Source organism: Microcebus murinus, chromosome 18, assembly GCF_040939455.1.
Source record: "Microcebus murinus isolate Inina chromosome 18, M.murinus_Inina_mat1.0, whole genome shotgun sequence".
Classification (NCBI taxonomy): Eukaryota; Metazoa; Chordata; class Mammalia; order Primates; family Cheirogaleidae; genus Microcebus; species Microcebus murinus.
In genome coordinates, this window is record NC_134121.1 from 21,317,821 (window position 1) to 21,333,121 (window position 15,301).

Sequence of the window (15,301 nt, forward strand, 5' to 3'; positions counted from 1 at the left end):
TAATTTATGGTTATAAACATTCCATTTATAAGTATTTCTGTCTTATTTGTGAGTGGAAACACTTGTTCACCTTATTTTGATGAATAACTTTTTACATTTTTACTGTCTGAAGAGTGATGTTTATCAAATAAAAAATTTATAAAGGATTAATTTTTAGAACTTTAATGAACTAGCTAATATATATAGCTATAAATAAATATAAACATATGAACATGACTAGCTTTTCTATATTGCCAGCAATAACCAGTTCAAAATATAATGTAAAAAAGTCTCATACACAGATATAACAATACAATTTGTAGGCATAAATGTAATAATCAAAGGACTGAAAAATTTTAAAAACCACAGTAGTCTATTGAGAGCAAAAGAGAAAACTTACATAGATGGTGAGACAGTCTATGTGCCTAAATGGGAAAAAGTCAATATTGAAAAGATGGAGTTTTTCCCCAAGTTCCAAAATTTAATGCAATTAATTCAGTTAAAATTCTAAAACTTGAACTCCTGGCCTCAAACACTCAGGCTCCCAAAGTGCTAGGATTAACAGATATGAGCCATTATACCTGCTAAATTCAGTCAAAATTCTAAAGGGATTTTTAGGGTGGTGGGAACCTAACAGTCATTCTGAAGATCATTTGGAAGAGTAAGTGGGTGAAATTGGGCACTCACTTCTAAAATTTAGAAGATAAGATTTTCAAAGTCAGATATTGGAAACTATTATAAGCCAATAATAGCATAGTGCTAGTACTAGAAATAAATAGATCATCATAGCAGACATTACCCAAATAGTCCAGAAATAGACCTAAGTGCATGAAAATATTTAGTGCATGATTAAGGTAGAATTTCAAGTCAGCTGGGGGAAATGGGTCAATAACCAAGATAATGTTGCAATAGCTGATTAACTATTTGGGGAAAAATAAAGTTAGCTCTATTTTAAACCATATATCACAATAAATTATAGATGAATTTAATGAGCTATTTTTTAGGAAATTTATTTAAAGATGCAAGTAAAAGTAGAAGTTACTAATATAAAGAAAAAGAGTGCTAGATATGACTACCTAAAATAAAATGAATAGAACCTACTTCTAAAAGAAGATGATGATAATTTAGTTCACTAATTTATGACCATTGTTGACAACATTGCCCCCTTCATCTGTATTTCTATCAGAATTATGTTGTGCAAATCTCTAAAATGATTGCCAATGTGAAATATGGGATGGCTATGGCTATCAATATTCTTGTTTGAGGAATTACTACTACTTTTTGTATTTTAAATCATATAGTAAATAATGTTTGAAGACTGAATCTACAGCATTTTAGAAAATGGGGCACCTTTGTTGAAGAATCTGTTCTACAATACTTGGCCTTTCTTTTACTTTAGTCATTCATTCAACAAATATTTATTAAGCATCACTGGATGCTAAGTATACAGCAGTGATTAAGACACAGCTCTTGCCTTCAAGCTTATAATGTGGAGCCCAAGTAAACAGGCACTGTGAGAATTGCTACACCACAATTCTGTAGAGGGAGCTACTGTGGTTACACTGGAAAGAGCATGGAACCCAGTTTTAGAGGCTTAAAGGAAGGCCTCTGGAGAAAAGGACACCTAAGCTACAGTGTAATAAAACTGTGGTCCCCAACCCCCTAGTATGCTGCCTGTTAGGAACTGGGCTGCACAGCAGGAGGTGAACAAAGGAAGTGAGCAAAGCTTCATCTATATTTACAGCTGCTCCCTATCTCTGGCATCACTGCCTGAGCTCCGCCACCCCACCCCCCAATCTGTGGAAAAATTGCCTTCTGTGAAACCAGTCCCTGGTGCCAAAAATGTTGGAGACCGCTATTAAAAGATAAGTATTATAGAAGTAGACAAGCAAGAGGGGAAATAAAGTGTTCTAGATAGAGGGAACAGGATAGCAAAGTCTAAGACAAATATCTTGTTGGCAATATTGCAAGAATTTCAGGATAGCAAATTCACCTTCAGTTGAAGTACCTAGTATCTGAAACTAAATGGTGTCATTTTCCAAGATACAGGAGAAAGAAAATGCTTGTGATACTAGCATTGGTCAGGAGTAGAGGAAAACTACTTCTAATTGGTGGCAGTCCTACTAAATAAATGTCAACCTACTAAATAAAATTGTCCATGCATCTTTAATGACAGACATTTGGCAAGAGATCAAAGCAGAAAGAGAGTTTATGGTACTTTGCAAAATCCAGCCATAGCTTCTCAAAAGTTTGATGAAATCCTCAACCCTTTTATTTAGGTGTTAACATGCATGTTGTGTACTAGTTAGTGAGAACTGAAGACTCCCACCAACCTCCCATATGACAGCTCCTCAGCCTGATGAGACAGATGCACATATCAGCACCTCAGTCTGGTGGCCTTACCTCTGACTTTGATATGAATCTTTAACATCAACAACTTCCCCAGTTGGCCAAAAGGAAAAGGAGAACCTAAATTAACATCATGGTCCAGATATTATACACATAGTTAGGGTGTTGGCTTGGGTAGTGGTTAGGATGTGCCTGAGATGGGTGGGGAAGATTGAAGTAAGGTAGCCAATGATGAGTGCTGTTGTTGGCATTCCAGGTATGCCTGCCATGTATTAGCACATGTACCTGTCAGCTGAGCCAGATTCCCAAAGCATAATTTTTCCACTGGTCCATTGTGCAATTAAGAAGCATTTTATATCACAGAAAGATATTCTGTGAAAGGCTGGTCTGCTAGCCAAAGGCTCTGTCCAAGTTTAAAGGCACTGAAAATGGTCTCTCAATAACAGATAATGTTTTCTCTTACTATTTTCTGTGGATGCACTGCTTTCTCCAGCTCAGCCACAGTGAGCTTTGTCTTGTCTGCCCTCTTGTGGCCATCCGTGGTTAAATTAACCAGTGTCTTCTGGCTTTAGAAAAAAGTACCTAATTTTTCTTGATTGACTTTCCACATTTTAGCCTGTTTCCTTAAAGAATTTTTTATTGCCACCAAAACAACATATTTATAATTTTATTCCATTGTATCTTATGCTGATAAATACCTTCCCTGTCCCCTACAATTTATCTTTGCAGCTTAACTCAAGGGAAGCCCTGGGTTTCAACTCATCTAGTCAGCTCACTGCCACTTCGAGGTGTCAGATGTATTTCTGTTGTTCTTTCTCCTCTTGCTCTTGTCTCAAATGCCCTTTCAGTCTCTGTGCCTCTTCAAGACTGGACTCAAAGCCCACTTATTACTATAAACACTGTACCCACAGTAATAGCTCTCTTCTGAATTCCTGTGACATGCACTTCCTGTGCCATACATTTACACTGTATTTTTTTGATCAACATTTCAAATATAACAACCTTACCTCTTCAGACAGATGAACTCCTTAAGTATGGTACTGTCTCACACTTTTCTGTGTCCCCTCTGGACTCTACCATCTTTCAATGAGTATGTTGATTATTTGCCATTCAAAGATATCCAGTATCCTGACTATCTTTTCCCCTATGGATGACTGAAAAGCTAACTTTCTACATTTAAATATGCATATTAACATAGTAGCAATTTGTTTCCCCTAATGAGAACTGTCTTAGCAGTGTATATACATCTTAAATATTCTAATTTCTTTTTGGTCAGAACCATTAACTGTATTTCTCTACTCCCTAGTTTGAAAATTATTTTAGAAAGTTTGATAAAATTGTGCTGTTAGTTCAGGAACATTTGATAAGTAACAAATGTTTTTTCATTATCCATCTGTATGTGTTCTTTGTACTTCTGGATAATGTTTCAGTTTGTAGACTTGGTTAGTCCTAATCTATTTCTTTATATCCATAAACAATTAGAATGTTTAGTGCTAAAAGAAACATAATGGACTTTATTTAGTCTCCCTCAGATGTTATCAGTGCCTTTTATTGTTTAAATGTCTTGCGTAGGCATGGAAATAATGTGTAGCACAGGACTGGTGCTAAAACCAGAAGCCAGGTTAAGTAATTGGGGTATAGCTAGTGGGACAGAAAAACAAGAAAATAGATGATACAGGCAAAAGGGGTATATAAGCACTATCACTAGGGTGTAGCTAAGATCAGAGTTAAGAATTTTAAGCCAAAGTTTAGAGAACAGAAAAGGTATGACTATAGGTAGAGGAGGAGATATTAAAAATATTTAACAACTAGTATGGCGCAGCCATCAACCAATCAGAAAAGGTGGGAGCAAGACCTGGAAGCCCTCTGCTGTACCAGGCATTAGCCTGGTTGTTACTGGATCATGAAGCATTCAGAGGGGCTCTAGGCAGCCACTATTTAAGATTGGGATAGAAATATTTCAATATTTTGGTAATTAGTACAGCTGTATCACTATGTCCTGGCTGAACATAAGACCATATGTCCATATCGAGGTTTCAGGCTACAATGCGGTAAATGGACCAAATGTGAGATCTGCAGAGAGTGGGAACTAGAATTTTACTTGAGTAGAAAGGAACAGAGTCTGGACAGGGAGATAACTCAAAAACAGAGTCTTAGGATCAGGCCCCCATCAGTGCATCTGGAGCATTCCTTTAATGCAAGAGGAGCAACTTGTTTTAGCAAAACATGTAGTCCACCTTACCAGACAGAATCCTAACTCTGTTGTTGACTCTTGGGTTAATTTGAGCAAATTATCTCCTTTCTGTAAGGCATTTCATCAGCTAAAAAAATAAGGCTCTAATCCTATCTATATGACATTCATTCCAGGGTGGTTCAAATGAGATAATAATCATGACAAGACTTTTCTTGATTTTTCTGGTTCTGGAGAACCAGAGAATGGCACAGAGGCAGAATCTTGTTAACTATCTTATGATGGCTACAGTACTCATCTTGGATTGACAAACCAAGTATATGACTAATAATTTAATGTAGATGATGTATAGGATATACTAAAGTTAGCCTAAAGTTTATTTCTAGTTTTGCCATTTACTGGTTATACCTTGAACCATATTTGTTAATTCATCTAATATCTATTGAGCATCTTCTGTAAGCCTGGCACTATGTAAACATAGTTCTGCCCTACAGAGCTTACAGTCTAAAAACGGAAATAATTAGATCTTTTTGGAGATCTGAGTTTCCATGATCACACTGATTTTCTTGATGTGTAACACAGTTATCTTGAGAGGGTAGAGGCTATGTGTACTCTCAGCTTTTTGATGTTGCTTTTCCAAATCTTTAAGACAAGGTTTTTTTCATCTTAACTGCTTATTATTAATAGTTATTTACCAAGCTTTTTATTTTTTTTTTCTTTTTCGTTTTTTTTTTTTTTATTTTGGCATATTATGGGGGTACAGATTTTAAGGTTTCAATAAATGCCCATTTCCCCCCCTCCCCCCAAAAGTCTGAGTCTCCATCATGACCATCCCCCAGATGGTGCACATCTCACTCATTATGTATGTATATACCCACCCCCCTCCCCCCTCCCACCTGCCCAATACCCTATTACTGTAGTACCTATGTGTCCACTTAGGTGCTACTCAGTTAATACCAGTTTTCTGGAGAATATATCTGGTGCTTGTTTTTCCATTCTTGGGATACTTCACTTAGTAGTATGGGTTCCAGCTCTAACCAGGAAAATATAAGATGTGCTATATCACCATTGTTTCTTAGAGCTGAATAGTACTCCATGGTATACATATACCACATTTTATTAATCCATTCTTGGATTGATGGGCACTTGGGCTGTTTCCACAACCTTGCAATTATGAATTGTGCTGCTATAAACATTCGAGTGCAGGTGTCTTTTTTGTAGAGTGTCACTGGATCATTTGGGTAGATGCCCAGCAATGGGATTGCTGGATCAAATGGTAGATTCACTTGTATTGCTTTAAGGTATCTCCATATTGCTTTCCACCAAGCTTTTTAAATGTACAGATTCCTGGACCCCACAACTTGTGGTGTGCTGGTAAATGTTTAAAATTTGTTCTGTGGGAAAGGATTGATTTGTAGCATTTGCTGATTTCACTGATAAACACTTCCTCCATGGCTAATTTTAAGCTACCAATGTGGGTTTTGTAAAGATTCCTAAAAATCTTACCGACTGTTAAATCTAATAGTCTGGCCAACTCCAGCACACCTTTGGTCCCACCTCTGAGCTAGAGAATAAGAACCTGTAGGCATGAGGCCTGGATCTTTTTGTTACTAAAAATGTTCTGAAGGGGAGCCAGAGGTAAGAACCAGCAACTTGTTAAGTTTTCATATTGCATACCTTTCAGATGTGACAAGTTTAGAACATAATATGACTTGTTGCCTTTTAAAACCAAGAAATTGGATCTCTGGTGATAGAAAAGACAGTATGACACCTCTGAAATTATCATAAGTAGGGGAGTTAAATCACACACATTAAATAATTTTTTTCTCATGGTCTGGATATAAGTTCATAAATAATTTTTTAAGTGGAATAAGGATTCTAGACAAAAGACATCTAGTGACAGCTCCATACCCAAAGCTCAGGATTTCTTTAGGGTATTGACTAGACTATGATGTCTCTTAAATGAGCTGTTGACTAAAGACTTCTTGTTCTTTAGAATCAAAGCTATTTCAGCAAAATTCTAATCAGCTTGCTTTCTCTTCACTGAGGATGAGCTCATTGACCATCCCAACTGTGATTCATACATGTTTGTATTTTAAAGGAGTTTGTAATAAATGCTTGGGAAATAGTGGGTATCTCACAGAAGTTTTCTGTTGCTTGAAATTACAAGTAGGAAAGTTTATTTATTTAGGGTTTCTTAAACCCTGTCATAATCAGAGCATGGCGTGATTTTGATTTCAATTGTAAGTATTGCAGGATACTTTGGCTTCCTTATATTTACTTTAATACATGCTATACCTCTGTAAAACATGATTAAGTTCAATTTCTGTTTTAATTTCTTATCATAGCCAATACCATACACCTTGATGTAAATTAGACTTTAAAACAAAGTCATAGTATATTGGAACTGCTGATTTGGTGGGTCCCAAGCCTCTTCCAAACCAGCTTCTCAGGCAGTCTGAGGCCCAGGTTATTCACTCTGGTCCTGGACCATACTTCGTGTCTGTACTGCTACACTTGCAGGTCCTTTCTTATCCTCAGCCTCCATTATCCCTATAGCCTTCAGTGTACCTTGCACCGACCTGAGAGTCAATTCCGTTACTCTCTTGGATATCTCCATGGCCCCAGCCTTTACAAGCTCTACTTCATTTATGATCATTAACTACCTTTTTCTGTCCTGTTCATTTTGCCTACATATTCAATTAGCTAGTCACCAGGATTGGTAGGGTTGATGGAAGATGGCTGAAAATTCTTTGCTACTTCTCCCATTAAGAGATAGAATCTAATTCCTCTCCCCTAGAATCTAGGTCGGCCTTTATCTATATACCAATAAAGTATGGTAGAAATGACACTATGCCCGGTCTGAGCCTAGCATTTAGGAGGACTAGCTCTTTTGGAGCCCAGAGCCATTATGCAAGACCAACCCTGAGGACACCATGCTTTGAGGAGGCCCAAGATATATTAGAGATCACATTTAGGCACTCTAGTTGCATTTCCAGTTGAGCCCAGCTTTACAACTATACAGGCTAAGATATGAGACATGTGAGTGAATCTTATTGGACCCTTCATACTGGCCCATCTGCTGGCTAAATACCACCTGAGTAGCATTGAGTGACCCCTAGCAATACCATTTAGAGCTGAAGAATCACCTAGCTAAGCACTGCTTGAATTTCTGACACACAAAATTGTGTAATATAATGAAGCGGTAATTTGTTATAAAGCAGTGGATAACCCAAATAGCTGGTGACATTCCCATCTTCTTTTTGTTTTGTTTTGTTTTGTTTTTCAGGACAGCCACTCCATGAACCTGTCTTCTTTGTTTCTGTTTCTAGTAGACGATCTGAACCTTCTCTTACAAATAGGCAAGTGGAAGGCATGGTGCCCTTACTTCCTACTTAAGCCTGTGTGTTTTACATCTGCTTTTTTTCAAAAGCCAGAAGTATAGCATTATCTCTTCTGGTTTCAAAACTTATACCCCCTCTTAGAAAGACTACTAGATTCCTTTTTCTTGTCTGACAGATACCTCCCACAATTAGTTTCTTTCTAAGGGGTGAGATGACTGATAGATAATCTGATAGTTAGTTAATGGATAATTCACAATCATCTTTTCTGATCATAATACTGTTATCTTGGAATTCCCTCCATTATAGACTCACAATAGCAATATTACTTGATAGCCTTAACCCCCAATACCTGTACCTTTGCTTCAGCAATCCACAGCTGCTCATTGCTGCCCAAACTTATCAGAATCCTTTTTATTCCTTTGCCTTTTTCTGTTCCTTTTGCCAGCCTTTCTGACTGAAATACTCTTATTTTCCATCTGACAAAAGCCCACTAGTTCAAGCCCAGCCTAAAAATTAACTTGTGTGAAGCACTCCCCAACTCCACAGTTAATCACTTCCTCTTTTATTGCTTCTACAGCATTTTGTACATCCCTCTCCTATAGCCTAAATTACATATATCATTTCTGTTTTATGTAACTGTCTCTCCCGCTGCAATGTGAACTATCCAAGGATAAAGACAATTCTGCTTGCTTTTAATTCATAGTGCCTAGTACCTAAAACATAATAGTCAATGAATGTTGAATGAATGAATGAATATATGATTGAGAGCAAGTGAATGATTCTGCCTGCTTAACCAAAGGGAAAGCCTAAGATATTAATTCCAGATCTTAGACACAGGCTACCTCCTAAGCAACAAAAACCATTCTTTTAACCTGCTAAGGCTAAAGTGTAACTGGCATCAAGTCCTCACTAGCTGAAAATACACAGCTGGGGTTAGCCTCAAGTGTTCACATGGCATTAGTTAGCTGTTCTGATCATGCATTCATTTGAGACTTTATCAAATGTCATAGGGCATTGTGCTAAATAAACACAGAGATGAAAAAGGAAATGAGATATGGTTCCTGCCCTTAAGGAGATTATAGTCTAATGATGGGAGATAAAACAAGTATCCAACTGTAACCCAGAAACAGAACTGGGTAAGTGCCATGAGATGATGCATAATAACTGTCAGGTTTTGAGAAAGACAGCATCAGTCAGGTAATAAAAGAAATGTAATTAACATTTGAAACCAGTTTTGAAGAGTGGAAAGAATATAGGAGAAGGGCTTTCTAGGTTAATACAACAGCATGGACAAAGGAAGTCAATAGGTACCTTTGGAGAATGATAAATGCGTCCATTTGTATTGGAGCAAATGGAAAGTGTAAAGAATCTTGAATGATAAGATTTAGGAAAGTATTACTTAACACTCTATCTAGCCCAGTGTTTTTCAAGACTGGCAACACCCCCCCCCCCATCATACTAGTCAGCAAATATGATTTGAGTGCTTAGAATTTTTTCTCAAACATCTTTTACTTAATGACCTACTTTTTGCTCAGATTAATGCATTAATAAGAATGCTAAATCTTTCAAGTAATAGTTCCTGAACACCCTAAAATTAAATGCACATCTAGGATCTCGTATTGTTTCTGGGTCAAATTTTTCTTAAGAACATCAAGGAGTAATTATACTTTTTAAATAAAAGCTATTTAACTACAGGGTTCTGGAAATCAGACTATTAAAAAAGCCAACAAACATGTATTTAGTCATTTATTTAATTAGATCTTCTCCTTATATAACAGAAATTATTCTACTCATTAAGAGACTAAGAGCTATCCTTATACTTTCCTCCTGGTAATTTCTAATGTTCTGAACAGGTTGATTGGCTATTTGGCATTTTTTAGTAACAGTGTGTAGTTACTTGACTAAGTAAGTAAGAAGTCATATATGGTGTTTGCACTTGTTAGAATATAATGGTAAGCATTCAATCCTCTGCTACCATTGAATGCCATTATTCAAGATAACTGCATTACATGATAGTTGCTCTAATTGAATAAGCAATGTTATATCTTTGCAATTTTTGGCAGTGAATCTGCTGAAATTAACATAATTGAACATTTTCTTTATTCCTTTTAAATCCATTTTATGCTAAGACTTACTGTGCCTAGATATACTAAGGGCTTTTTTTTTTTAAGTTTCTTTTCCAAAACAGAAGGGGAAGCAAATCATTCATTTGCCTGTCTATTGAAACATTAAGAAAAGAGAAAAAATTATTTGGGGATCTTGTGTTAAAAACAATTCTCTGATTTTTGTGTGCCAAAGGAATTTTCCACTTGTCAGTACTACTTTAAAATGTAGAAGTCATAGAAGAAAGGTGCCAAGGATATAATCTTATTATAAGCCATGAAAAAAGTTTTCTTCTTCAGTTTCCTCCCATCCTTCTTCTTGGGATATAGGTATTATAAAGGAAAATAAAAATCTCAGGACTACCCCCCCTCCCCCCAACACCTTATGCAAAAGGGAAGGTCAAGCCTAGAGGCTGAGTCATACAATATCCCTTTCCAGATAAATAGTTCTTGGTAACATTATGCATTAGCCAGATCCCTATGGAAAGGTAAAAGGCCTAGGTATCTAAAAGGATTACTCCCACAGATCTTTCATAAAGAAATTCCTTGTTGGCCTCCCATAGGCAAGGATATGCAAATTATAACTTTGGGCCTGACAGCTAAGTCTAGCTCCTAAAACTAAAATCTTTTCCACACTAATAATGTTGATTACAAGTTTATCTTCTCAGGTGCAGAATAGAGACAAGATAGGATCAGATATTCTTCCATCCACCCAGGGACATCTACATAATTGATGCTTCCTTCATTCCCTTTTGCTATTCTAACATTTGTCATATCTTATGTAAAATATAGATTTCCTGGGCTTCACAAGAATGTAGCTATTTGTCTCACTGCTCACCTCTCTCCTCTTTTTTTCTTTTCCTATGCCCTATCCCCTTTAAAAACCGAGCTCCTAAATCCCACTTCAGAAAAACAATCACAGATGCATCTGTGGTCTGTGTTTTTCCTAGGAGCATCCCCAAACTTTGGCTTAATAAACCTCCATTGATTGAGATCTTCACCTTAGTCACTTATTTTGGGTTGTCAGTATCAAAGTCAGATTCTCGCCCAGGCACGGTGGCTCATGCCTATAATCCTAGCACTCTGGGAGGCCGAGGAGGGCGGATAGTTTGAGCTTAGGAGTTTGAGACTAGCCTGAGCAAGAGCAAGACCCCAGCTCTACCAAAAATAGAAAAAATTAGCCGGGCATGGTGGCACATACCTGTAGTCCTAGCTACTCAGGAGGCTGAGACAGTAGGATTGCTTGAGCCCAGGAGTTTCAGGTTGCTGTGAGCTAGGCTGATGCCACGCACTCTAGCAGGGGCAACAGAGTAAAACTCTGTCTCAAAAAAAAAAAAAATCATATTCTCAGTTTAGAAGCAGCTGTTTATAGCAGACAGACCTGAGTTCAAATCCTGATTCCCCCATTTATTGGCTTTGTGACCTTGAGCAAGTCCCATAGCTTGTGGCACACTTTAAATGAAAAAGCATATAAAGTACCTGGCCCATACTGGTGCTCAATAGATATTAGTTCACCCCTGAAAACATAATAGGTTTTGACTATTGGTGCCCTATGAGAAAGCATGAGGATGTTTTTTGTTTTTTACTTCTCTACATACTCTTATTACAATTCTCACAGGTAGAAAAATCCACCAAAAAGCTGAAAATAATTTGAATTATCCATCTCTTGGTGTGCTCATTTTAGAAATGAGGTGGAGGGTATGAAACTAGTAATAGCCCATAAACATATGAAAAGATGTCCAACCTCATTAGTTAATCTCAAGGCAAAGCAAATTAAGACCATAATGAGATATAATACTAGATTGGCAAAAATTGAAACATATGATGATTCTAATTGTTGAGTAGAATGTAGATCAACTAAACTCTTACCAGTTTCTTGTGGGAGTATAAATCAGTACAACCACTATGGAAAATAGTTTGGCACTATCTTATGAAGTTTAACCTTTATTTACTCTAAGATCCTGCAGTTTCACTCATAGGTATATATACTATTGACACTCTTTTGCATGTAGATCAAAAGATGTGTACAATAATGTTGATAACACCATTGTTTATGTCACCAGAAATTGGAAACAATCCAGTCTATCTAAGTAGAATGGATAAACTTTGATATATTCACATAATGAAATCCTTTACCCCAATAAAAAGGAGTTAACTGTAGCTATATGTAATAAAGTAAAATCAAACTATATGCTGTATATAAGAGACATTCTTTAAAAAATACCTTGCAAACAGAAGCATAAATCAGAAATGGCTATTAGTATCAGATAAAATACACTAAAAGGCAAAAAAAAAACCAAACTTCCTAGAGGTAAAACAATCTCAAAAAAGAAAAATGAAGTTAGAGGATTTATATTTCCTTCAAAACTTGCTACAAACTACTGTAATCAAGATGGTATATGGATTGACAAATAGATTAATGAAACAGAATAGAGAGCCCAGAAGTAAATCCTCACTTATACTGTCATTTGATTTTTTTACAAACAAGCGAAATAATGCAATAGAGAAAAGAAAGTCTTTTCAATAAATGGTATTTGAAAACTGCATATTCATATGGGAAAAAGTGAACCTCTATTCCTACCTCACACTGCATACAAATATTAATTCAAGATGGATCATAGTAGACCTTATGTATAAAACCACAAAGCCTTTATAAGAAAACATGATAGACTCTCTAGGTAGGCAAAGGTTTCTGAGAACCCAGAAAAAAATAACCATAGAAGAAAAAATTTGCCAATTAGACTTTACTTGCAGTTCCCATTGTTGAAGAAGGTATGAACTGTTGCAAACACTTTGGAAAAAGGCCTGGCAATTTCCTATAAAACTATACATCTACCCTGCGACCCAAGAGAAACAATGTATGTCCACCAAAAAACCCACTAAAGAAAGTTCATATAATAGCTTTATTCATGATAGATGAAAACTCAAACATCCCAGATGTATCCATCAATAGGAGAGTGAATAAACCAACTGTAATATATTCATATGATGGGATCCTCAGCAATAAAAAGGAATGAGCTATTGTGTAATATTGTGTAATGCAACAACATAGATGAAAATCAAAAACATGATGCTGAGTAAAAACAGCATCACGTAAAAGACTACATACTATAGGATCTCATTTAATGAACAGTGGACTCACAAATAGAATCATACATTATGTACTAATTTTTGTATGTACTAATTTTTGATGGAAAAAATTGTGGTGGAAAAAAATCAGAACAAGGTTGCCTCTGGGGATGGGTTGTGCTACATGAGTCACTGCTTTTTTTTTTTTTTTTTTAAATCACATTGATTTATCCTGTGTTATCATATTAGAATCAGTAAAAAAAATATGGTACCATAAACCTCCTGAGTTTATAAGGAATATTGAGCACAGTGCCCGGCATGTTGTAAGTACTCAATAAGTGGTAGCCATTATGTTGATGGTGATGGTGATTTAATCATAAGCAGTCTGTTAAGTGGTGTTCTTTCTTTCTTTAGGTGGTTCTTTGGGGATCAGAATCAATATAGGTCATCTTGATGAGATTTGTTGGTCAGAAATGCCCATTTTGAAGTGGAAGTAGCATAACAGTAGCAACATGTTTAGTTGTCTTTCAGAGTTAATTCTTTTAATGAGTAGCACTTTGTTATCAATGAAATTTGTTTGTAGATTATTGTTGAAGTTATCTCTAGGAATAAGTTCTATTGATACCAACCTCCTGGGTTGATTGAAGTCATTTTTTGTGAAGAGAATTTAGTTCAAGTACACAACATGAATGAGATATTCCCACATGTAAAGCTTAGTAAAAGTTGCATTGGTGATATTGTGACATGAGACCTAAAGTTTTAATTTTTTTTTTTTTTTTTCATTTTCTGTCTATATAGGAGGCAGACAGTGGAGAAGAGGAATGCCGATCACAGCCCAGGAGGTACGTTTGTTCATTATATCCTATAGCATTTCTGTAGTTATCATTTTTCTCTAATTCTTTTTCAGTCTTGTCAGATTAGTTTATCCTGGTTTTCTAAGATGCTTCATTGGTATCTCAAAAATGGGATTGCTTTAAGAATCCAGTTACTGATTCAGAAAGATTTTAAATGGTGGATTGCTTTCAAAAGATGTGAAAGGCCAATTTTGGTTCAGTTTTCACCCAAGTCTTCAAGGAACTATATTGAGTAATAGAAATAAAAATTTTCCTTATCTTTTAGGAAAATATCAACTGAACAACATTTCAGCCTTCACTTTTGTGCTTATGTTTGTCATTCATTTTGATAGATTTTGGCAATTCTTACAGATTGGTAAATATTTCACTTTGATTTTATATAAAGGAATATGCTGAATAACCAGCCCAATCCTTTAAAATACAATGAAACTTTTTTTCCCTCTCATGGAATAGTGGGCATGTTGTTATAAGGGTACCAGTACCAAGTGCCATTAAAATTATGAGAGAACTCTAGGAAGTATAAAATAATATTTCTTTTATCTCCTTTAAATTGTTTTATCAAAGCAACTTCCTCCCAAAAGAAACAGTTCATTTAAGTTATAGATGGTCATTTAAATGTTACCAAACTTGTTTCCTTTCAACTCAATTAAATGAGCCACTCTGGATGATACAGAGGAAGAACACAGCATGCTCATTGTGAAGAAACTGGGTAGAGGGAATGCTTCCTTAATGATTAATTTTCAGGTGTTTGTTGATATATATCACTGTCTTGTAAACTCCAACTTAATATACAAATAATTTCTTTTCATCAGTAACTAAGGTTATTGGCAGTATTTTTCCTGTCTTGGTTATCACATAAATTTTGGCTTAAAGCTTAATTTCTCGTGTCTCTTAGGGAAGATCTAAGTGTCATTCTTTCACATAGGGCTAAGAGGTAGAAACCCAGAAGAAATTTTAGCCAAATGCTTACCAGAGGCATCATAACCTTATTTCTGTTAGAATGAAAAAAAGGATTCCAAAGGATTGTCATTATACATTTTCTAGTAGGTCAAATTCAAAGATCTCTGGGTTAATTTCAAGCTTTGACTTGGCATCTACTGGAATAATTGTTATTCCAAAAAATTACATAATGATGAGGAAAGAAAAATCTATTCTCTTATTCAGAGCACTGAATTGTGAAGTCATTAAGAACCATAAAGATCTGTTTTTGAAGTTGTTAACAATAGTTTGTTAATTTGACCAGCAGAGGGGTTTTGTAGGTTTCTTTATTTACAAGAAAAAGATCACTTGTAGAAATAAGAAATGAAGAAAAACCTAGTAGCACCCATTTAAAGAAATTAAAATATGCTAGTCTGTTGTAATTTCTTATATTCAGTATGTTTGCCAGGCTGTTTCTAAATCTGATGGCTTTGG

At 35.9% G+C, this 15,301-nt stretch overlaps 1 protein-coding gene across 2 annotated transcripts in view; it reads left to right on the plus strand.

The window, feature by feature from the left end:
• The window catches only part of SSH2 (slingshot protein phosphatase 2), a 259,485-nt gene that overhangs the window by 95,859 nt on the left and 148,325 nt on the right, over positions 1–15,301 (plus strand). For both annotated transcript variants that reach the window (XM_012740621.3, XM_012740622.3), the window contains exon 2: positions 13,833–13,876. In XM_012740621.3, coding sequence (XP_012596075.2) covers positions 13,833–13,876 — 44 coding nt within the window. The remainder of the gene's footprint in view (positions 1–13,832; positions 13,877–15,301) is intronic.